The sequence below is a fragment of the Alligator sinensis genome, unplaced genomic scaffold (genome assembly GCF_000455745.1).
Source record: "Alligator sinensis unplaced genomic scaffold, ASM45574v1 scaffold337_1, whole genome shotgun sequence".
NCBI lineage: Eukaryota > Metazoa > Chordata > Crocodylia > Alligatoridae > Alligator > Alligator sinensis.
Genome location: NW_005841927.1, coordinates 3,004,839 through 3,028,434, shown reverse-complemented (window position 1 = coordinate 3,028,434; position 23,596 = coordinate 3,004,839). Strand labels below are relative to the sequence as shown.

The 23,596-nt window shown below is 52.7% G+C and overlaps 1 protein-coding gene across 2 annotated transcripts in view; it reads right to left on the bottom strand.

Moving 5' to 3' along the window:
* Positions 1-19,401: 19,401 nt before the first annotated feature.
* The window catches only part of AK2 (adenylate kinase 2), a 7,639-nt gene continuing 3,444 nt past the window's right edge, over positions 19,402-23,596 (bottom strand). The window contains exons 4-6 of one of the 2 annotated variants that reach the window (XM_006019313.3): positions 23,107-23,179; positions 22,462-22,657; positions 19,402-20,196 (exon numbers count right to left, since the gene is read on the bottom strand). In XM_006019313.3, the coding sequence (XP_006019375.1) occupies positions 20,189-20,196; positions 22,462-22,657; positions 23,107-23,179 (277 nt within the window). In that variant the 3' untranslated portion in view covers positions 19,402-20,188. Of the gene's footprint in view, positions 20,197-20,216; positions 22,658-23,106; positions 23,180-23,596 lie in introns of those variants that run through there. The other variant, XM_006019316.3, reaches the window with a different exon arrangement.

Genomic DNA, 23,596 nt, shown 5'->3' with positions numbered 1-23,596 from the left:
GCCAGCCGCCCCCCCGCCCCTTCCCGTCCCGTCCCGTCCCGTCCCTTGGCTGACGCCGCGGCGGCCATTTTGGTGGCGGGCAGCACCACCCCTTTCCCGCTGGGCGCGGCCGTGACGTCATGCCGGCATTCCAGGGCACGTGCTCCAAACCCCCCTCGTGCGGGAGGCCGGGGACAAAACCGGAGTCACTCCGGGAAGGGAGAGAGTTGGGGGGGGGTTACATTTAAATGGAAACTTACAACTTTTAAGTCACTTTTTTGGAGTTGCCCCCAAATACACAAATGGGACGCCCCGGGCACTTTGCAGGGGCAATAGGACGTCAACAAGAAGACGTCTCTGCCCTGTGGGTTTTCAGCCATTGCGGGCATTTTGGGGGTTCTGGTACGATCGTTGTTTTATGGAGACTGGATTCAATATTCAGTATTGGAGACGGGGCCCTCCCCTCCTCCCCGCCGCCAGCAGCCGCGGCCCTAGGGGAGGGCAGACCGGGCGACCGCTCGCACTTTAAGGGCTCCCAAACTTTGCAACAAATGTCCGACTTGCTTTTTGGTTTTTAAACGTCCACGTTCCGTGTTTCAAGCCAAATCGGCCAAAACAAACTTGAAGTCCATGAGTCGGGCCAGGACCGTAAGTGGCCCCGCTGCCGGCAGCCATCCTCCGCCCCCACCTGGGGCATCAGATGTTTCCAAAACCTTTGGCGGGCGTCCTACTTGACTTGCTTATAGGTCATCAAAATTAAGCCTCTAATAGGCCCCAAATGACTCTTGCCCAGGGCCGCAACAGCCCTAAGGCCACCACTGCTACTCGTCCTTCACGTGGGCTGTAACTGCACCTCTTTGCTGCACCACTTTCCTGCCTGCTTCTCTTCGTGGCGACCCCTTTCCCCCACAAAAACCACTGTCTGCAGCCCTCCGCTCCTTTCCCACACCTCAAGAAGGAGCGTGGTGTCCCAAAGCTCATCTAACGTCTCTCCTCATCATTACACGGTCCGGGTGCGTCCTGCCTCACCGCCCGCCTTGACGTGCTGGTGTCATCTATCCTTGAAGACCGAGGGGGGATTTGATTGTCAGGTCTTCAAATTCCTGCAAGGCGATTCCAGGGAGAACGGAGAAGGGTTTTTCTCTGTGGCCATAGGGGACGGGACGAGGAGCAAACAGCCTCAAGCTTCAGCAGGGGAAATTTGGGTTGGAGACGAGGCGAGGGTGGGCAAGCGTGGGGGAGACGCTGTGCAATCTCCCCCCGCGGAAGGGTGCAGGAGGAGGTTAGACAGACGCTTATCTGGGATGGTTTAGGCAGGCGTGATCCGGCCCTGAGCACCACGGACTAGATGACTTTGGGAGGTCCCTCCCAGACCTACTTTCTTACAATCCTGGGATCCTTGGGTCCACCGCATATCAACAAGCCCTTGCAACCTGAAGGTCTTGGCATCCTTCTAGTCACAACAGGACGGACTATGCCAGCAAAACATGACAAAAATCATGGGAGTTCCCGTGAGCCATCACAGGGCCACCCCAAAATCCCATCAAACAACGCACTTCACTAGCAGAATAATCCCTGAAACCAACGGAGACTTCCTCCCACGCAAGGACCTTAAGTGCAGCATAACATGAAGTATAACAAAGCCAACCTTGTTAATCTCTGCTAGAGGCAAGGAGATTTATTGTGTATTGGGACCGGCAGGTCCACGGGATGATTTTCGGCATTGAAGATAAAGGTGTCCGTGAGATTTACTCGAAAATTCCTTGGCCCAAATTTGGCCTTTTTCTATATAAGTCTTAGAAAGAGCCATAAAGGGATTTATGTGTCCTGTAACTCTTTTCAGAGAATAACATTTAGCCTGCAGTCACTTTTACTCTGAGAAAAAATAAAGACCTGCCAATAGACCGAAGGGAGTCCAGTATATAGAGGACTTCGGGTTATAGCACATATTCTTTACTGCAATCATGCACAAATTGCAGAGTCTTCATTTTACTTTCGAGGACAGAGATGGATTCCCTTTTGCCCCCAGGGCTCTGCCAACCTCATCTCCTGGTAAAAGACAGATGAAGTAGTGGGAAGGACATTGCCTCTTATTATGCTAAGGAACTGAAGCAGAAAAATCTGACATGTCTGCAAAGTGCATGTTAAAGCAGCGCAGAAAGGTTTGCGTTCCCAGGAGACTGTCAAATTCTAACTGGATGGACTGCAATTATTCATTCAATAAGAAGAGTACAGCCTCACTGGTTTCTTCCAGACATAAGCACACAGTGAAATCATTTCTAATAGCAAAGTGCATTGGAGTAGTTATACATGTGTTTCTGCCTCATTTATTCCCCTGTGGAAAAGCAGCAAGGTTTAGTCAACCAGCCCTGGGGCGAGAAGGCAAGAGCATCTTCATTCCAGTGTCTCTGACTCACTGTGACCAGGTTACCTCTCTCTCTCCATGCCTCACCTTCCCATCTGTAAAACAGGGTTAATAAGACTCATGTTATAGATGAGTAAATGGAGGAAATGACTTGCATAAGGAGACACAGCAAGTTGGTGGCAGAACTGGAAATCAAATCCAGATGCTCCACTGTCTACTTCTTTTTTGTTTCCAATATTCCTCTCTTTAGCAGCTTGGTAGTTTGCCTTGAGGACTTTATCCAGCCATTATCCCCTTCTGCCTCCTGCAGAGCTGTACATGGGCATTGCACAGTATTTCCTGGCGATATAGCCCGCACCTCCTAGTGCCTGCTTCACTGCCACGCTGCCCATCTGCCTCTACACCTGACCTTGACCAGTCCATACGATTTGTACTAAGCTTAGTACTAACTTCAGAGTGTTAACATCTTGTCAGAGAACAAAAAGCCATTTACTGAGATGGTAATCTAGAAGGAAAGACAAAGATAAGTTTGGTGGGGGTGGGGGTTGTACAGTGAAATAGCTCTTTTTGCGTAAGAAAAGGTGGAAGTCATGCAAGCTGCCTATTACCAGCAGCTTGGTAATAACAGTACTAAGCACTGGGTAATGTTTAGTGTTTTCATAGCACTTTTAAGCTGAGGATTTCAAAGTACTTGACATCTCTGCACCTTTATGATGCCATTTTCTCTGGCTTTATGCGCTACAGACTATTATCCCACTTTTGCAAATGCAGAGGCGAGTCACACAAGGAGCAAGGAAAAACAGGGAAACAACCCCATCGGTAGGAGGGATGCAGGTCTCCCAGCGTTAGGGCACAAACCAGCACGCAGCCAAAAGAAGATGGGATAAAGCTTCCACTGAGCATAAATCGTTGGTGCTTTCAGGCTTTTCGAATATTGTCCTCAGAAACATATGGGATACACAGTTACGAGAGGCAAGAAACTGGGAATTAGGGATCCTTGGTTTGATCAGGTGTGGTCACAACTACAATCCTGTCCACACACAACAATCCTTGTAACCGATATAGTCAAAGTAGTAAAACTGTCCTACAGTCGATGCAATACACTGGTACACAGTACCTTACACTCTTACTACCTGGGAAGGGCTTGATGGAAAGCGTCTTGAAACTGGTCCGCCTGTATCCATACTGGAAGTTGCACTGATGTAATTTCAGAAGAAAAATCCCTCCCAGCTGCAGCAGTGAAACTTGTACAAGCCTGCGTTTCTAATGGAAAGCAGGCCTCCCACCCCTGCCCTTCACATCGTGACAACTCGGGCCTATTCTGCACGACATAATGTTGCCGGCAGAATTCAAGCACTGTTGGCCGTACTGCCAATGCCTCCACTCACGCGGGTCTGCCAAGGTGGCAGATCCCCTTCTGTCTGCTGTCACAGCAGCACCAGCGCTCCCACCAAGGCAGGCTGTTCCCTGGCAGCTGGCAGAAGTCACGTGTACACACCCCTGCATCTTCTGCCAGCATCTTCCCAGTGGAGCTGGGTGGGTTCAAGGCCACGTGCTCCGGTGGCTCGCACGATCTGTCTGCTGGCAGAAGCCCCCAGTGTAGACAAGGCCTCACCCATGCTCTCTCCCTTGGTTCAGGGCAGACGCTGTCATTTGACGGTAGGCAAGTTTTTATTCCTGTTCTCAAAAACTAGTTTGAGACCAGCTTGAATGATCCACTGCAACACGCAGAAAGTAAAACCATCTGGACTCGCTGTGAAACGCATCAGCTCATAACCTGCTGACTTGGCAGAAATTACTCTTCATTCCCCTTGCACCAAGAATCATGACAAACAGGGCGGGGGAGCAGCCAGCGTGGACTTGCGGGCATACTTTCGTGTGTATTTAGGAGGTCATCTCCCTTCCCCTCCCCACCCCGATAGACGGTTCCTCAGAACCTTTGCCAGCCTTTGCACACTTGAGGGAATTTAGCTCTTTCCCAATTCTGACCAACATTACTGGCTTCTTCCCATGTTTCTGAACCCGCCATGGTCCAGACATACCATCTATCTGAAAACAAAGTCTGAGCAGCAGAGGTGTTTCTCGGGGAGAGTTTCCACAGCCTTTGCCAGGGATCCAGAGGCTCCCACTCAGCACGTTCCTAGCGGAGGAGCAATTCAAACCCAAACGGCTTGGTTTTGCTTCTCATTGAAGAAAGCCCTGGTTGGAAGGACAGTAAGCAAGGAAGTCTGCTGGCCAGGGAGGGGAGGAGGGGAGTCAATGGGAAAATCCCCTGGATCTGAAGCAAGTTCCCTTTTCCCTGTGTCTTGGAACTAGACAGGAACCGTCAACAGTCGCAACTAGTCACAGCCCATTTGACGGAGGGAGACTTGGAAAAAAAATGGGGAAATTTTAAAGCTGAAACACAGAGCAAAACCCTGCCCCAGAAGGTCCAGGTCTGATCTTACATGTACTGGCATACTGAAGTGACTGCTAGCTTCAGCTCTCGCTTGTTCAAACAGGAACAGGATTTGTCACAGAGACTTTTCAAACTGCCTCAACGTGACACATCTTCCACGAAGGCTTTCAGCACCAAGCTGACACAGCCCGCCCGGCTCTGCTGTTGTTTGAACCCTTTGCCGAGGCTTCGTTTGCATCTGATCTGTCCTCCTGCACTCGGGGGAAATGAGTGCGACATGGCACATTTGACGTTTCCCTTCTACATCATGTCACTTTCCAGATTAGGATGAATGGGCGTGCGGGGTCGCACACACATGCATGCACACACACGCAGAGAATGAGGACTCCTGCAGAGGCAACGTGATTGAGCTGTCCGAGGGGGATAAAAACTCCCCATTGTCATATGGAGAGTGAAAGCAGAGCCAGCCTGCTGGGAAATGCACCCCTGGCTCGATGAGTCTGCTCTGGTGTTGCAAAACTTCCCCCTCGCGGCGGCGGGGGCCTTTGTGCAGAGGGAACGGGGAGTGCCGCTCATGCAGTCGAACCCGCCTGGAATATTCCTGCGGTGAGGACTAGATAAACAGCACAGGCAGCTTGGGTTTGCGTTGTTTAAAATAGAAACTCCAGCTCCTGCCACGTACCCTCCGCTGCCTCCTCCTTCCTGATTACCAGATATCAGAGCGGTAAATAACCGCTTGCTGCCTGTCCCGTATGAGGCTGTTTAAAGAGCGATGTCACGATGGACAAAGATTCATTCTGACTGAGACCCGCTGCCTGGGCTCGGCGGCGGAGCCGAAACCTTCCTCCCATCGCAGCATTCCTCTTTCTTCAGAACCGCGTGCTGCTTTCCTAGGGGCTCCCCCTCCCCTGTACACAGAAATAGGCTGAAAGGTCACTGGGTGCGTTTCAGAGCCAAAGAATTGCAAAGAAAATCCAGCGTCTTCTTGAAGTGACCACAGACAAGGCTAAAACAGGAGGTCAGGGAAAAAGGGGAGGCAAAATCTAATGGGTGGGGGTCACAGGGGGCTAGGAGGCCTCTTACTGTTTGGCCAGTCCCAACAGCGTCCCAACCACCTTACAGACCGGTTAGAAGACAGTGGTAAAATCATCCGTGCATCCTGACTTGGCTACTTCCCTACTCCGTGCCTCCGTTTCCCTCGCTGTAAAATGGAGATGCCACTATGGTACTTGAATTACCCAAGGTAGAGGCGGGAGTGTGGGTGCGGTACAAGGCTGGAGCGATGTTTTAGCTGTCATGGTCCAGGAGCGATGTGAGGGGCACGGATGTTTGTGGGTGATCCCTTTCATCGGGCCAACTGCACGGTTGGGGTAAAGTGAGACAAGCTTTCGAATGTCGGGCATGTGCGTGCGTAGCACGTGTCTGTGATGGGCTTGGAGAGTCTTGGATAGCGCTTACTCTGTAAGTACAGCACAGCGATAGGCTTTGATAAGTGGTATAGTCTGGCGGGATCATCCTCCTTCAGGGCCCTGGGAAAAATACCCTGATGTCTTTGCAAGGCTGTTCTTCCCCACGGAGGTGACTGTGGGCAAGGACAAGCGCTCTACACTGTTTCATGCAAACACACCGGTCTGATCTAGTTAGCTCACAGCCCACTTCCTGCTCGTGGTCCCTGGAGGTGTTTCCAAGTGGAGAGAGGATTCTGCTTTATCCCTTTCCTATCAGTGGGTTTAGCCGGGATTTGCATTCTTTCAAAAACAAGGAACAAAAGGCAGGAGATGTGAGCCCAGGGATCAGGAACGCAAGGCTCCTCCAAATAGGATTAGGTTGCCTGACCTTGCAGTTGTACCCTCTCTCCCGTGCAACGCCCACACACACGGCCTGGCCATCTCTGCCCTCCCTGCCAGGACTTTCTCCGGAGGATGCTGCCATGCCTTCCGGGGAAGAGACACGGAGCACTTCGGAGAGCCGTGGGCATCGCTTCTAAATCCGGCCCGCAGACAGAGCGCTGCGCTCCCCTGAAGTGCGAAGGGGAAAAAGCATTTTGCAGCCACCTACTCAGCAGGAGGCAGGTTGCGAGTCCCATCAGCGACTGAGAAAAGAAGGGGGAGGTGGAGAGATTCTGCGTGGGAAGAACGTGGCTGGAAGCCGGAGGGTGCCCCTTCCCCCGGATCGCAGCCTGAGCTCTGCCCTGCCCAGGTGAGCTTGCCTGGGTGGCAATCGCTCGTGGGACCGCGTCCTCCACGGTGGGTGGGCACCTCGGGGAAGCTGCGCCAGGATTCAGAGGCAGACAGTCTAGCCCTGCTTCTCAGGAAAGAAAAGGCAGCCTGAGAGGCTATTTATAACGCATGTTTTTCCTGCCTATATAAAAGAAGCATTTCCTTCCGTGATAACAGCACGGGCTGTTCCGATTCCTGTTTATATACCTGCCATCACGCGTCCTTAGCCCGCAGCTTGGATGGCTAGAAAGGACAGCGCTCCCCTCTCTCGGTCCTCCATTCCCCGGGGCCTGGTGATGCCTCGGTAAAAGGGATTATACGTACTTTGGTTTAGCCCAAGGAAGAGCTGCCCTTGGAGACACGCTAAATACCTGTAATGCAAAGGGATCAGCAAGGGAAACCTGCGGCCTAAGTTATTAAGCAGACAGAATTATGGGTTTGGTGCTGGCAAATCACCCACTAGAGAAACCCCCCCGGGCTTGCTAGCGCTGACTTTGGCGAGAGGGGGGTGGCGGTGACAAACACCTTTTCAGCAGCACGGCAAGAGGCGGGGTGGCGAAGCAGTCAATAATTATAACTGAGCTCAGAGGTGGGAGGGAGGTGGCTGGATGTCATTCAGGTTGCAAAGCAAGCCTGCCGTTAAAAGCAATGCTGCAGGGCGAATGTTTGGGGCCAGCTCCTGAGAGCAAAGTGGGCTCCCGGCTGGGGCAAGGCTGCATTTCACAGTGAGCTGCAAAGCAACGGTGGGACAGACAGGTCGACGAAGAGCCACATGGCACCAGCAATCTGGGAAAGAGGCCTCAAGATGAGATAGGGTGGCAGCTGCATGTCGGGCTAGGAGAGAAGTCAAGGGCATGCCAGGGGCAGGTCAGACACGGCTATGGGAATCAAATATGATGCCCCCAAAGGCAACAAAGCAGGGGGCGAGATGGGGTGGGCGAGGGCTTGCTGGGTTCCCAAACTGCAAGGAGGAACAGGTTTCGGCACTAATACAAGGACTGCCTTTGAGACGAGTGGCAGATTTGAAGCAGTGGCCTGCTTTCCAGAAAAGGAAAAGAGTGTGTCAGAGAGAAGAGGTTATCGAGACCCCAGGCTTTCCCCTCAACTCTCTGTCTCACTCACACAGACACATGGGTGCTTGCGAGTTCAAAAGGAGAAACCTGAGACCGTCAGCGTACCCCATCCAGAGCAGGAAGCTGTGGCTTTGGCAGGGAGATTATCAGTCTCACACGCAGAACGCGCCCTGCCTCTTCTGGGAACGCAGACACAATTCACCCGCTCTCCAGCAACAGCACCGACGGGCCATGCCTAGCTAGCTCCCAGTATGCTGAGACAGGATGCACCCATCACCCCTCCGCACAGCAGCATCCTCTGGACAGCTCGGGGCACCTCCGACTTGCTTTCAGACGAATGAACGCTGCGACCACTGGTCCAGCCAGGCCAAGCCATGCACCTCTGCCCTCAATCTGCCCTTCCTTTCCATTTGCTCTCTTTTGCAGCTGTGGCCACCAAAAGGTTAATCCTGCAGGCTTCTACGCTCAGATGTATTTAGCAGGCACCATCTGTCCTTTTCCATTTGCTGATGCACGACCTATTTTGCTGTTTAGCGGAGCAGGCGCTGCAGCTCCGGACCTCTTTGTTGCAGCACGATAGTGGGATCCACGCAATGCCTCCCCGCGTGATGACCTGCAAACACCCAGCAGAGCACAGCGGGCTGAGAGAGGAGGCAGGGCCCCTTCGCAGCAGAGTCGCCAGTGCAGGCCCTTCTCCAGAGCCACCTGGTTGCGGAGAGAGTTTGGGTCCTCCTGCGGAGCAGCCTCATCCCCATAGAAAGGCAAGGAGGAGGGCATTAGCCATGAACAAAGGGAAGCTTGCAAGGAAAGGGAAGGGAAAGTGGAGGAAAGAACAAGGCACCCACCCCCACAGTGCCCTCTGCCCCCGGCAAACAGCCAGGGACTTGCCGGGAGGTGACGCTGTCCTGGGAAAACTCAGATCAGCCCATCTGCTGTGTGCAAACACCGCAGGAGAAGGAAAGTGAAGTGGGCTAGAAACAAAAGCGAAATGGCTTCCACCCCCACTCCAAACCGAGCAAGATGCGGCAGGGGTTGCTCTGAAGTGGGCTCGGCGGGTGGGAGTTAATTTTGCTCCGTCACGTGCAGCCAGGTGTTATTTTTACACGGGCAGGGTATCTGCACCCCACGGCGCCTCTTCAGAGCCATCTAAGGTGAGGAGCAGCACTAACGCCACGTCGCTAAGCCTGCAGCTGCTCCCCAGAAATAGCTCCGCGGAGGGTCCTGCGTTCTTCAGGGAGAACGCAAATGGAGCTGCTCCCCCCAACGCACCTGCACTGCTCTGTCTCGGCGACGCATGGCTTTCAACACTCAGCCTCCTGAAGGGAATCAGCATCTATGGGACTTTGATAACAAGTGTTTTCTGGTGTCCGTGGGATGGAGTGAACTGGTACAATCGATAGCAAAGGGGGCGCGCGTCATACTGATCACTCTCGTCCACTCCTGCTTTGGACCGATAGCCTAGATCTGCTCCTTCAAAGGAAAACCGACCTGCCAGGTCTTCAGCATAAAGTCTAGTGCGTTCTGCCGCGCCGTACGGGATAGACAGGCATGGAGGAATTCCTTCCTGATCTCTCTCAGGAATCAGATCATGTCTTGAAGCATGAAAGGGGATTGCCCTTATCTTAGCACATAGCTGACGACATTATTAAAGGTCATAAAAACATTAGGACCTTTTCAAATCCATCCACAAGATTTGACTCAGCAAGTTCCTGAAGCGGATGCCGAAGGTTAACTCCTCACTCCGCAAAATAGCATGTCTTTTGGAATTTATCTGCTTTGTTGTGCCACTAAACCTCAGAGCCTGAATTTTCCCCTTCACGTGCCTTGCCGTGAACGTTGAAGGAAGATTTTTTTTTCTCCAAAGCATGGTCATGGGCAGGAAAGGAACTGCCCCGGAGATGCCCTGACACTGCAGTCTCCTGTCAAGGGTGTTGGTAACTCATCCGCTCCATCTACGACTCAGAACAAGAGTATTTTGCTTAGATTGCAAGATCAGCCCAGAGTCGGAAAATCACGCTGGGATTTTTCAGCTTCCTGCATTACTAACAACATACCTAATCTCATACCAAAAGTCGTGGGACCAGGGCGAGAGGTGCGGCTGTCATGGAGAGTGGCACTTTTTGACTCGTTAGCCGACTCTCTTAATCAGCACTGTCCTAGTCCCCACCTTTTTCTCTGCCGCCGTGACATAGGAGTCCACTTGATTTCATTATCCCCTACATGCCAGAGCCCCACCTCCACCGACACTCATTTTCCAGCTGTTTGGAGTGAATGAAGGGGTGGTTTATATTGATTCACCTGGAATAATTTGGGTTTCTCCACCAAGCAAACCCCTCAAAAAAAGGATCCTCCACCATTTGTGGAGGAGCAGAGGAATCTCCACTCCTGCTTTGTCTCTGCCGCTGGCAGGCACCTGCTGCGGTGCAGATGTTAAATGTACTGGCAGCAGGCTGATGTGCGATCGCTGGTTCTTCAGATTCGATCGAAACCCACTCTCTACCAATAAGAGCTGAAGCATGAGGTTCAATATCTGAAACTGTTCTCCTAACTAAAGCAGGGCAGCTTTAGCTGGTCTCGTTATCCACGTCCAGGCCCTTTCTGAACCTCCCCGAGTCGGTGGCTCCGGCAAGTTCCAGCGACAAGATTTTCCACTGTCTCGTTACTTTTCCTCCTCTTGCCTTTTTTCTTCAAACTCCCCCTGCGTGTGCTCACCCCTGCCCGAGTCGGTTGGCATCAGCTCCCACAAGACATTTCTGGTGTCCGTGGGACGGAGTGAACTGGTACAATCAATAGCAAAGGGGGGGTCATACTAATCAGTGGATGCTACAGTGGATACAGAGGTGGCATCCATAGGTCTCCACACTTGGTATGGGACAGGAAGGCTGAACCTGGTCTCGATATCGTTTGAAGCAAGGACCAATTGCACATGCCTGGCTTGGGGCATAAAGCCCTCTTGAGGGGCTGGCCAGTGGACTCGAGGCCAGGGTTTCTCCTTTCTTTCAGGGTTGACTCAAGAACAGTACTGAACCAGAGCCAAAGAGGAACCTCTTCTTGCAGATCAGCTCCCCAGGCTGCTCTCGTTGGCTACGCCGACTAATGAAACAGAAAAGCAAAGGGGAGAACAGAGGACAGGAGAGTCCCAGAAGACGAGCACAAGCTCCAAGCAGCGACGGCAGCGCGAGAAGGGGAGGAAAGAGGAAGGGATGCCTGCGCGGCCCGTTCTGGAAACGAAGGGCAGCTCTTGCTGAGAACTGGCGAGGGAACGTTCCTGTTTTCGTAACCGGTCACAGCTGTGGGAGGGGGAAAGCACGGCGTTCCTGGAACCCAGAGCACCACCGCGTGCTTGACAGGCAAAGGGATTAGGAGAGTGGGACAGGGTTTCCAAGCCATGTTTTTTTGGCCCCACAACAAGGAAAATAAGTTAAATTTTCCAGAGGCTTGAGCCAGCGTGAACCAGGTGGGAAACCAATGAGCTTTTTAGCTCCAAGATTGCGTTTTGTTCAGGGTCCTTCCATTTGATCCTACCCCCACAAAAGTGAGTTCATGAGGACCCCTCACTAGCAGTCCCTTCGGTGGGCCAGCCTGTTGACCCATGGCTGGACGGGGTGGGGAGATGGAGGTGGGGGCTTTGCATCACCCTGAGCTCCTGGGCTGACGGGGGAGTAGAGAGGGCTTGTCCTACTGCACGAGCAGCCCCAGCTTGTTTGCCTTGGAGAATGAAACTTGGTCTGCATCGGAGGTCCAGCTGCCGTGCCCAGCTGGATGTGGGCAGCAGTGGCAGAGCCAAGTGCCCCGATGGGTGAGAGCACCTCCTGGGGGAGGAAGTCTTTAATGGGGGAAAATGGGATGCTTGCTGGGCAGGTACATATGATGTCTGGGGGGCTCTTTGGGTGGCACTCCAATCAACTGGCTCTAGGAAGGCGGCTAAGGGAGCCAAAAAAGGGGCAGCCATTTCTACCATCAGCCCCTCCAACTCCAAGCGACAGATGGAGAAGTGAGGCACCAAGAGATCCAGTGGCTGCCCAAGTGGCAGAGCTGGTGGTTGTATCCAGACCTGCCCCGTCCCTGTCTGGCCCCTTCACCACCAGCCCATGCTATACAGCTTTCTTTGAGAGCCCAAGAGCTCCCCTGCTAACTGCCCCTACGCTTTGTCCTCCCAGGATATCTGGTTATACCCCCCTTCCTTGCAGTTCCTCCCATCAATGCTTACCCAAGCTGGCCACATCTAATTCCCCCAGGGTTGGGTGGCATGCCCCCACTGAAGTCCATGGGAGATTTGCCATGCATGCGGTGGGCAGCATCCATTACCACTTTCCACAGGGTGCAGATTCACAGCTGTTTCTTTGCAGCTTGTGGCTTGCAGGTGCCCGAGCAGTGAGGTGTGGTCCCACCAGTTATCAAGGTGCCATCTCCCTCTGCTCTGGGCTGCGCTGCTAGACGCAGAGCATGTTACCGAGCGGTGCAGCGGTTACCGCTGAAACAGCAATAGTTGCTAGGGACCAGGCAGGGCTCTGGAGATGCGGTCCCTCTGCCCTGCTGTAAGCACGGTGGCATCTCTGCAGAGCAACGAGAGCGCTTGACTTCCAACGCCCCCTCTCTCAGACAGAGCTTCCCTGCTTGCTATGTTGCAGGCACACACATTAGGGGACCCCCCTCCACCCCCATGAACAGCCCTCGTGGGCGCTGCATTTCCTGCCGTCCGTGCAAGATGATTTCACAGTCAGGCTGGAGTTTACGTGGCCCTTCCAGTGGCCTCTGTTCCCCCTGGATCAGCTCCAGAGCCCTGCTGGGATTGGCGCAGCTCTCCCTCCTACGGGCGTGGTGGGGTCTCTAGCCCCGAGTCAGAAGAGGACACACTCCGCGCATGTGACTATGAGCAGAAACTGGGCACGGCGGCAGCTGGGGAACCTGGCACCGGACACAGAACAGAGTCCTGTCGCCCGGCCAAGAACAAAGAGCGCTTCCTTAACATCTAACAGGACAAGCTTGTCCAGCCCTGCCAAACCCCAGTGTTTGTTCGCGGGAGGAAGGGAAGAGGTTTTACCACAGCCCGCGGTAACCCTTTCGGTTTGGGAAACGAGCAACACACCCAGGTGCTTATGGACAGTAACGCTGCCGAGAGAAGACTCTTAGGTCTCAGCTGTGTGGTTGCAAAGAGCAGCCCCTACCACCCCGACTGTGCAAACAAGGCCTCTTGGAGCCAGTGGAAGGTTTGTGCCCAGGGAGCGGCTGTCATTTCCCGTTCAAACTGGACGTTCACCTGCAAACACTTCTCCTGCCATCTTGTCTTCCAGGCTGGATCTCTCAGAGTGCGGCCCAGATCAGAGGGAGCCACACCTTGAAAAAAGAGCTTTTTGCTGCTGGGGAGAGCGGTCCCGCACCCCAGTGCAGTCAATGGAGCTGCACCTACTTCAGCACTGCATTAGGCACCGTGGATCATTGCAAACCCCATGCACCCTCACCCCTTTTCTCCGGCCACAATATGTTTTAGAGCAGGGACAAATGCAATGAGCTGCAAAGGAAAGGCACAGCGCTAATGATGAGGGGTCAGCAAGGCCTACTGATAAGATGTCTACAGGCTTGTGGGGCAAAGGCAGGAGACAGGGAGCTTGCTCTCTCTTCAGACCCTCCCAGCCTTCAAGGAAATAAGTTAGAAAACTGAAGAAAGGGGGGAGACCAAGACTGCCCTGGACTCTCCATAAAGCCATGAGAGGTTAGGGCAGGGGTGGGCAAAATGTGGCCCAGGGGCCGGATGTGGCCCACTAGGCCATTCTATCTAGCCCGCGGGGCCCCTAAAAAATGTAGAAAATGAATATTTAGCTGCCCCTGGCTACCTGTCATGCAGCCCTCGATGACTTGCCAAAACTCGATAAGCGGCCCTCCGCCCAAAATAGTTGCCCACCCCTGGGTTAGGGCAAAATTTATCATAAGCATAGGAAATAATTACATTTCTGTTCTGTGGCAGTACAGCTGACTGCTCGCACCTGACCCCATGGCACCTACACCAGTGAGGAGTCCACGTTGGCTTCTGGCAGCACTGGGAGCCAGACCTGCCTCCCCTTCTGTGGGCTCTCCCTGGGTACACTTTGCTCTGGGCTTGGCACTCACCTGACATGAGTTATTAGATAAAGAGTGAAAACAAATGAATGTGACCCAGGTCTGAGGAAGCACCTGGGTGCATTTCTAATGAACCGACTGACCCAAAGCAATAGGAAGAAGCTAACAGTAAAGGCTGAGGACTGAGATGACATTTCAGACCCTGCAGCATGAGAAGGGTTGGGAGGACCTGGCAGGATCTCTCTAGGCAAACAGGGAGACCTCCTCACAGGTGCCCTTGCCCTTACTGTGCCCCGTAGGCATCAGGTCCACAGTCCTCTGCTGTCTGGACAGGGCTGTGGAACAGGCTGCAGAGGGGTGCCGCTGGGCACCGGCATGCCCTTAGAGAGACCGTTACCCTCCCAAGGTGCCTGGTCTCTCCGTCCCAGGCAGCCGGGACAACAAAAAGATCAGAAAACCCGGTTTTAACTATCCCTGGCACATAGCACACGGTCAGCGGTCGCTCATCTCGGGGCCCGCACATCTGGAAACCTAACACGACTGGGGAACGTTACACCGTGATAGCGCCGCGTCACATCAGGCCATAACTTGAGCTCATCTGCGCGGAGAGACCCGACTGCATTACATTCCCATTCCCGAATCACGTGAGGAAAAGTTGAGGAGGCTCAGCTGCTGAGCAAGGCAGAGGGGGAGAGAGAAAGTGGCACGAGGGTCCCTGCTTTTTGAAGGCCTCCTATGCGCTGGCTTCCTGACAGCGCTCGAATGGCAAGTTGAAGCACAGGTTAGGCGCAGTCCTAGCCAAAACGCGTTTATCATCCTGTTTGGCCCACCAGCACGTTGGAGGCTCAAACCGCAGGAGAGACGGATTCAAAAAAAGCCACGTGAGAGACGAGGCGTCTGCCCAGACTGGAGTGCGGTGTTCCTGACACCGGTGCCGTCTGTGCCGGACAGCCCAGCAGTAGCACGGACCCGTTTGGCTGCCTCCCACCACATCTCATTCGTGCTTGAGCACAACTGCAAAAAGGCAATGCAGGCAGAGCTCTCTCTGCAGGGCTCCTTCCTCCCCTGTCTACCGACGTCATAAAACTCACATGAAACCCAGCCACCTGGGCAATCGCACTGCAGCCCGCCCTCGGCCAGCCCGCTCGCTGCCCAGGCAAGGCCCCGGCCCCATGACTATGGGATGAAATCACCAGGTAGCAACATTAGCTGTTTACCCAGTTACTACAAAATACGCGGCAGAGTAACCTGCCTTGAGCCGTCCCCGGGTGGCTCTGCATATAACCAGTTCCCTTGGGGAGATGATTGATGCACCTTGGGATAACCTTGCAGTTTAATTACAAGTTTAGTTGCACTCCTCATTAAGACACCATCCAATCTCTTTCTTGGGGGTTTCTAAGGATTGCCTTCTCCATGGTACCTACTGCACAACAGATGCTGGCACCTTGGCTATTTTCAGGCCCGCAGCCTTTCAAGGGATTATTGTGCTCCCATCTATGTGGGGGAGAATTGTAAGCAGTTTTAATGAGACAATTATAAACCAATGCCCTCAACTGCATTGGCATCCTTCCCTGACTGTGATTGAAGCAGTGCATCTACTTCCCCACTGAGATCTAGACTCTCCTGCATTTGCAAGCCCTGTTATTTGTTTGCTGAGTTACAAGGGGATTTTAATCACCACCCACGCTTGCCTGACAGCATGCCTCAGCCAGAGCATTCCCAGGTGCTTTCCCCCCGCAAACGGGCACGTGTTGTATGTGCTGATACAGTAAAGATCTGCAACAGCAGCCACGGCTGCTGCATTGTTTCACGCTTAACGTGCTTCTGCTGCCCGTTGGCTTTTTGCCTGCCCGAAGGGCGAGAAGCAGTGCTACATCATGCCATCCATCGCTTTTTCAAGGGTTAATGTAAAAGAAGAATCCTAGCCTTTAGGTTATAGCCGGAGATGCAGTTCATCCCACGCTGAGCCAGCACAAGAGTCTTTCCTCCTAGATGCCCAGGTCTGGTTATGCAACTGCTCTGCTGCAAAGCAACCTGACATCAAGGCTCGTCACTGCCCTGCCTCCCAGCCCCCAGGACAGGGGATCGACACTCTGCCCAAACTAGAAAACTCCTGGAAACAGCAAGGTGAGTGTGTGCTGTCCCTGGCCTCTACTAGGATGCAAGGCCTTTGGCAAGCGCAAAAATCTCTGCTCCTTCCCTCGGACACGAACTCTTGGACTGCGTCCCGGTGCCCCAGCACTGCTTACGATCTCCCGTTGCACCAGCGACATGCTGGGGAGACTTGCCCCTTCCAGATTTGGGACTTTTTGGTCATCGGCACACTTTCACCAGCACTCTACCTAGACTCCTGGCAGCCCTGGGTGAATTGTTAGTATCCCCTTCGTCAGAGATAACGATAGTAGTAAAATCGGACAACAGACCGTTTTTGGGCCTGCTTTGCCCATGGCTGTGCCTGACCCCGACTTTAACCTAAAAACAGCTCGGCTTCCCACTTCCAGATACAGCAGGGACACTACACGCCGCCCCATCGCTGGCGCCTGTTGTACTCCAAGCCCTTGCTGCCCCACGTTTCCCACTTCCCATTTAGCGACAGCCAGGGGCTCGCCCTGTACTCAGGCTCTGTCCCGCGCCCCTCGCTCGAGGCTGGCAGCTGTGCCCTGGCACAGAGCTCAAGGGCGGCTCCCAGCCATGGCCAAGTGCAGCTCAGATGCCCGACCTGGATTAGACCACAGGCTGTCAGCTGTGCCGGGCAGCCCAGGAGGCAACTCTGATCCACATGCCTGGTCAGAAAGGTTGGGGAAGTGTAGAGAAAAGGGATGGAGGGCTTGGATGCCATGGTGATGGGCGCCCGTGTAAAGAGCTGGGGAGGCGGAGGTGACCGTCCCCTGGCCTCTTCAAAGCGGGGGGATCCTTTCTTACCTGCTGTGGATCCCCTTGGTGCTCTCTGCTCCGCTCCCCTCCGCAGCTGCAGCAGCAGAGCAGCCTCCCTTGTTCTCTTCCCTCCCCACAACCCCCCCAGCACCTTTCCCGTGATGTCACCCAGCAACCCTGCTCTCAGCCAATGGCCAGCCTCCCCATCACCCGGCTGTTCCGGTTTTGTGCTGTGTTTGCCTGTTACCCGTGGAAATAGTTGCCTTAGGAACTGAAGAGGGGGGAATTCCATCCCCAACGCCTCTCCCCTCCTACCCACTCTCTTGGCATTGTGCAGCGGGCCCGAAATGTGACATCAGAGCTGCTCTCCTGCCTGAGCCGGCTGCAAGAGGCATTGCAGCAAACCCCTTGCTCTGCCCCATGCGCGTGGGGTGGGACCCACCACCCTTTGGACAGCGGTGCCTAGTAGCAGGCAGGACAGGCAGGGCTGGGAGCGAGCAGAAAAGCAGGGCAATTAGGGCTGAGGGCTGGGAAGGACGAAAAAAAAATCAAGGGCATGGTATAGGACGGGTGGGGGGACAGGGTACCAGCACCAGTTGCGGGCACAATAGAAGCAAGGACACTTATCAGGCAGTTTGCTGTGTGCCCTGCACCCCAAACCTGCCTAGCACCCCATCCTTACATGTTCTTGGCAGGGTGAGAAGGGAGTGCAGTATCCCTCCCCCTGCACAGAGCACGTACCGTGCCATGTCACTACCATCTCCCTTGCTCCATGCGGGGCCCTGCAGCTGAAGCCACGTTTCCCTGCTCCAAATACCCTTGACAGGTCAGGGAGTTGGCTCTAGTCGCTCACCCCATAATATATCCTGCAGCCTACAGCTCACACACACTGGGCAGAGCAAGAGGTTTGCTGCAATGCATTTTGCAGCTGGCTCAGGCAGATGCGCAGCTCTGATGAATTCAATAGAAACAAGGATCTGCTGTTTCCCTGTCCCACCCAGACACAGCATGATGCCTCCCTAGAAGAAAGTGTTGCATCGAAGAAGTCGCGCCGCATTTAACAGGAAGAAGGAATACGCGGTCCTGGACCAAGCTGCCCTTAGTGCTATAAATAGGGCATATTCCCTTTTATACTTGCTGAATAATTTAGCTGTATGAAATATGAACACAACTTGGAAAAGAGCACATGATAAGCAGCTTGCAGGGGTGAAGTCATCGAACAGAACATTTACAACACTTGCAAAGCATCTCCTGCTAAAGCCACGCTCCCAGTCAACGGGGAGAAAAGGGCTCAGAATAGATCCCCTTTATACAGGCTGCAGGCTCGCCTCAAGCAAGCCCCATCTACTGCCACCACGGCCGTTCTCAAAAGCAGACGCGAGCAGATCATTGCAAGCTCTGCACGCAGTCTGTTTGGGGGTTTCAAACAGGATCCCAGCTCCGGGTTGCCCAATGACTTCCCTTATCAGTTCTAGGAAGCCTGACGCAGCAAGCAAGGCCAGAGTAAGAAAGGACACTCAAATGCTCAGAAAGGGGCCAGTTTAAGGTCTACCATCAAGAGGTAATGTAGGAACATCACAAAACCGAAGCTTACCTGCGAGGGAATACGCTAATCAAAGCTGTAAAAACAACCCAGCACAAGGACACAGAATAATCGTGGAAAGAGATCACAGATGACAGGGAGGCCACATTTCTATGAACTTGGTAAGCACTAGGCAAACTCGAGGGGGCCCCAACGCTGGATTGGGGTGTTGCTACATTGTGAACAGCCACATCAAGACAACCATCCCTCCCAAAAACCACCCGAGAGGAGAACGCACAAGGTCAGACTCCCGAGGAGGCTGGGATAAAGGAAGATGATGAATGCAGTACTCTAAAAATGGTGTTAGGGCAGATTTTGTTCTCTTTTATTTTGCTAAGATGCACAGTGTAGATGAGGAGGGTGCAAGGTAGTCAGTATGAAGGACACGTTCACAGGGTACACAAGAGATGGGAAGAAACAGCTGCACACAGAAGCAGGAACGCTCGACTCGCAGCGTGTGGGGGAAGGGGAGGAATGCAGGCCCCTTTCACGCCATAAAAACACCAATGGAATTAGAGAGGACCACCGGCACGGCTAGAAGTGTATCTGCTGTGGAAAGTGCCCACAAGATGAGGTCCAGCCCAGAAGGAAGCAAAGCACAAAAAGGTGGTTAGGTGCATTTTCCACTCTCTGCATGCAGAAAAGCAGAACTCAGGCAGCAAGAGAAGTCACTACTATGGTAGCAAGGAGTTGGAAACATTTGTCAAGAGAGTTTGCAGGGCAATATCTGCGCTGCACAAAGCAGCTAACCAGAAAGTCCCCCCCTCAAGTGTTTGTGTAGTAGGATATAACACGATTACAATCTCCCATTCTGCACTGTGCGTAGGTCAAAGACAAGGACGCAACTACAGATACAAAATTTAAAGGACATTTTATTGATTCGGAGACTAGACAAGGCAGCATTTGGTCTGTAAAGAAAGGCAAAAATAATCTAAGTGCCACTTTCACAGTCAAATGGGAGAGGACAAATATCCTTTTGCATTTCTTTGATATTACAGGGGTTTCAGTTTTGCCAAGATCAGAAAGGAGCCATCGTCTCTTAAAGACAGGTTTGGACTACAGCTCAGGACCCTAGACACATATGGGAGTGAATGGCTTCTCAGATGACTGAAGAGCACCACAGCTTCATTTTAGGATTGCCCTGAGAAAGGCCAGAACTTCCATGAATTGGGAGAAAAAAGGCTAACTAACTTTGTCTCCTTCCCTTTTAGAGCTAAGGAGGCATTCATTCATTTTGGTCAACCGTAGGGAGCTGAGGGCAAGTAGCAGAACGACCCATTCTGCAACCTCCCTGGAGTCATAAGAAACCGTGGAGCAAGCACCGCAGTCCCAAGTGGAAGCGTGGTAGTCCAGCCCTCTTAACACAGCAAAGGATCTAGGGTCTGGTCTTTGGCACAGAAATCCATTTTCACTCTGCGGTCGTTCTTCCTCCCCATATGCTGATTTGAGAGAGATAAAAATCTCCTCTTAAGCATGATTCTGATGAGAAAAACCAGTCTGCCTTTGGCATCTTCCCCACCCTTCCTCCGATCAGCCACGACCCCATGCCCCACCACAGCCCTCCCTCTCTCCCAAAGGGAAGGGATGGAATGATGTGGAACAGCATGCAGCCTTTGGTGGCGTCTCATCTGGCTCACGTAGTCACTCGGCTGGAATAATCCCCAAACAAAGAAAAAAAAAAAAAAAAAAAAAAAAAAAGAAACATAGATTTAAGGAGAAAAAAAACACCAAATGAATTATGATGTATGGTGGAACGGGGCCGATATGGCCGCCACTCAGACCGAATGCAGGGGAACATGCTGTTCTCATGGGGAAAATCAAGCTTCTCCCGCATCCAGGATGACTTCTTGGAAAAAAAAAAACAACCCTCTCTTCCATGACTTTATTGCTTCCAGTGCCCCCTTTATCTCTAGAGATTCAAAAGCAGGAGTTGGGATAAAAAGCTGCTCTGATAGGAGAGACTTTTCTCTAGGCAAGCAAAATGCACGAGAGTGGCTTCAGACACACCCATCTATTACTGCCTACTCCCTGAACATTTGCTGTCCTAGACTAACTGGTGACCTGTCTCCCACCACCACCCCCTCAAAACATTTGTGCCCAGAAGCCTGCCAGCAGTACCACCCCCTCAAGGTCACCCTTGCGGCAACAGCAAGAGGAAATGACCTATACAACACTAGAAGTCAAAGAAGCTAAATCAGGGGACAACTGCCAGCGAATTCTAAAATTGCTGTGTTTCCTTCTGAGCCCCTTTCCGCACAGTCACATGCTTTCACAAATCAGCAGTGACGAGACTGCTTTCAATTTCTGGGGCTATTTAGAGCAGTCTCGATAGTGGGGGGAGAGCTGCACTTCTTGAGAAGGGATGATGTTCAGGAATTGAGTGGTTTTCAGATTAAATGAAGTCATGAAAAAGGAGGGCAGCACGCCCTCTGGCTGAACATGTCATACCCTACAGCAGCCACCGAAAGGAGAGAGTCCGTATCCCCTTTGCCAGGGGCTGGCAATTATTTCGAGCAGAGGGCCGCTTACTGAGTTTTGGCAAGCCATCAAGGGCCGCATAACAGGCAGCCGGGGGCAGATTAATATTCATTTTCTAAATTCTGGGGAGGCCCCACAGGCCAGATAGAATGGCGTGACAGGCCATGTTTTGCCCACCCCTGCCCTATGCAAGAGAAAGTCAAATAACGAGCGAGCAAAACCAACTGTAGGTCAAAGGCCAAGTTTTATCAAGGCCAGCCAACTGGCATTGACAATAGGATCCTTTAGCTACAGCTGGATTCCTGCACAGGACAGGGTTCATTACTTTCTTACCAGCCTCATTTTTTACTGCAGCACCAAAACGTGATAAAGTAAGCTCTGGGATTAAACAAACACCCAGCAGTGCAGGATTCAGTCACGCTTTTAGCCTGGGTTGAGAAACTCAAGTACATTTCCATGCTAACACACAGCAGGTCAGGCTGGAGAGGAGCTCAAGGACACTTAAAGTGTCAGTTATAGCTTTATCTCAGAGTCCTTGAGGAATCACTTGTGTGTACACCAAGCTCTAGAGGTTCAGACGTTGGGAACAAGGAAAAAGAATTGATATCCCAGCTCAACCCCTCTCATTGCCTACATGCCCCTTCCTTCCCCATGAACTCTCTCTACTGGAGGTCACAGTCAGTTATAAGTAGATGTAAAGGTGAGAGCTCTGCTCACACAAGACAAAAGAGGACAAGGATAAGGGGGCACAAGCATCTGCTTACATGGAATGGAATAATAGTAAGCCTTACACACGCATGCGTGCCCACGCACAGTCAGTCACTACATTCCCGCTGGATTCACCTGATCCCCCCTAAACAGATAACCCACGTGGGCTCACACACATGCAGTCAGTCACTACACTCCCACTAGATTCACCCATTCTCTCCCCTGCAACATGTGGGCTCCCCCCCCGCCCCCGTGAGCAGACAAAACATTTTATCTGCAGTAGTGGACAGACAGCGACACCAGCCTGACATTTTGTAAGCTTCCTTCACATGCCTCAACCCCGACTGCCAGTCCTCCTGCGAGGCTCCCGAGTCCCCCGCTTAGCAGTGAGAAGTGCAGCTGTTTTCCAATTAACTTTGTCTCGTGAACAAAACTAGAATTCTCTTTCAGCCCGAACAGAGGCCAACATGTCGTAGCAGCGACAGGCGGGTGTGTTAGCTCACTGTGCCCTCTAGAGGCAATGCATGCTTACAGACACCACTGTGCTCACACAGACTGTCAAGTGCTTGTTTAATGGGCGCAGTCTACTCTCAGGCTGCAGGATCACCCCCTTCTTTCACTCTCTAGTGACTAGACCCCTGACCCCAGCAGATAGAGACAGAGACAGAGAGAGGAGAGAGAGCTCTGCACAAACCAAGAGCTCTACACAAACATAATCAGGTCTTTACATGTTGCTCTTGAGAAGGCTGCCAGGATACTGGCAAACACCACGTCAGGAGTCTGGGAGGCGTCGATGGCCGTGTGGATCCCACGGCGGGTGTAGTAGTTGATCAGCGGGGTGGTCTGCGTGTGGTAGGCCTTCAGCCGAGTCTTCAGAGCTGCTTCGTTATCATCGGAACGGCGGATTAAGGGCTCCCCAGTGACCTGGGAGAAAGCAACACCAAGGCAGCCAAAAATATATCAGAGACAAGCTACAGCCCAGCAGTGACCTTTTGTCAGAGCAGGCCATCCCTTCCTCCACCCATACAGCTACATCTGACTTCTCCTGGCTGGTCACAGGAGATGGAGGGGTAAGGCTTGGCTCTGGAGAAAGGGACAAGTGAGGAGTCTGAACAGGGGCACAAAGCTGCTTACTAAGGAAATGAGGTTGAGCCTACCCGGAAGAGGCATCAGAACCTGCCTAACCATCTACAGCCCATGCTGTAGCTTGCCTGCAGGGAAGGGGCAGAGCTGGGAAGGTTGACCCCCAAAAGGAGGGGGATCTTTGTGTGAGAGAGAGAAAGCAAGTTTTGCAGACATGCTGCAGAGCATTAGCCAAACCCAAGGTGATTGCAAAGGAGATTTCAGAGGAAACGTCTCAGTAGCTCACGTACATCGTCCTTCATGTGTTCTTTCGGGGGGTTGAACTCCTCGTGGTAAGAGCGGCCACTTGCTGAATGAATCAGTCTAGAAACAGAAGGCAAGGGTCAGCAAAGCACCTCTATGTTCATGACAAGGACACCCAAACTCTGATCAGCACAGGTGCTATCCGTGGCAGCAAGGCTACGTTCCTACCGAGAGAAGACATTCGACTGATCTCCACCAAGCATCATGTCAGTCCCCCCAAGGAAAGCTGTGCTGGGAGATGGAGTATGAGTTTCTCATGCAAAAGGAAATGGTCTGGAAAGGCAGGTTTATGGAGTGCATACAGACTTGTTTACACCATCTCTGTGCTGTGCTCAGAAGGCCCACTCAGCAGCACTCCCCACCCTCACTCACTCTCACTGTGTCTGCCCGTCAGTCTTGGAAATGAGACAACTTATGTGCAAAGAAGCAGGCTCAAGATGCCCGAGTGCTGGTTATGTGCTCAGGGCTGCTCTGAGG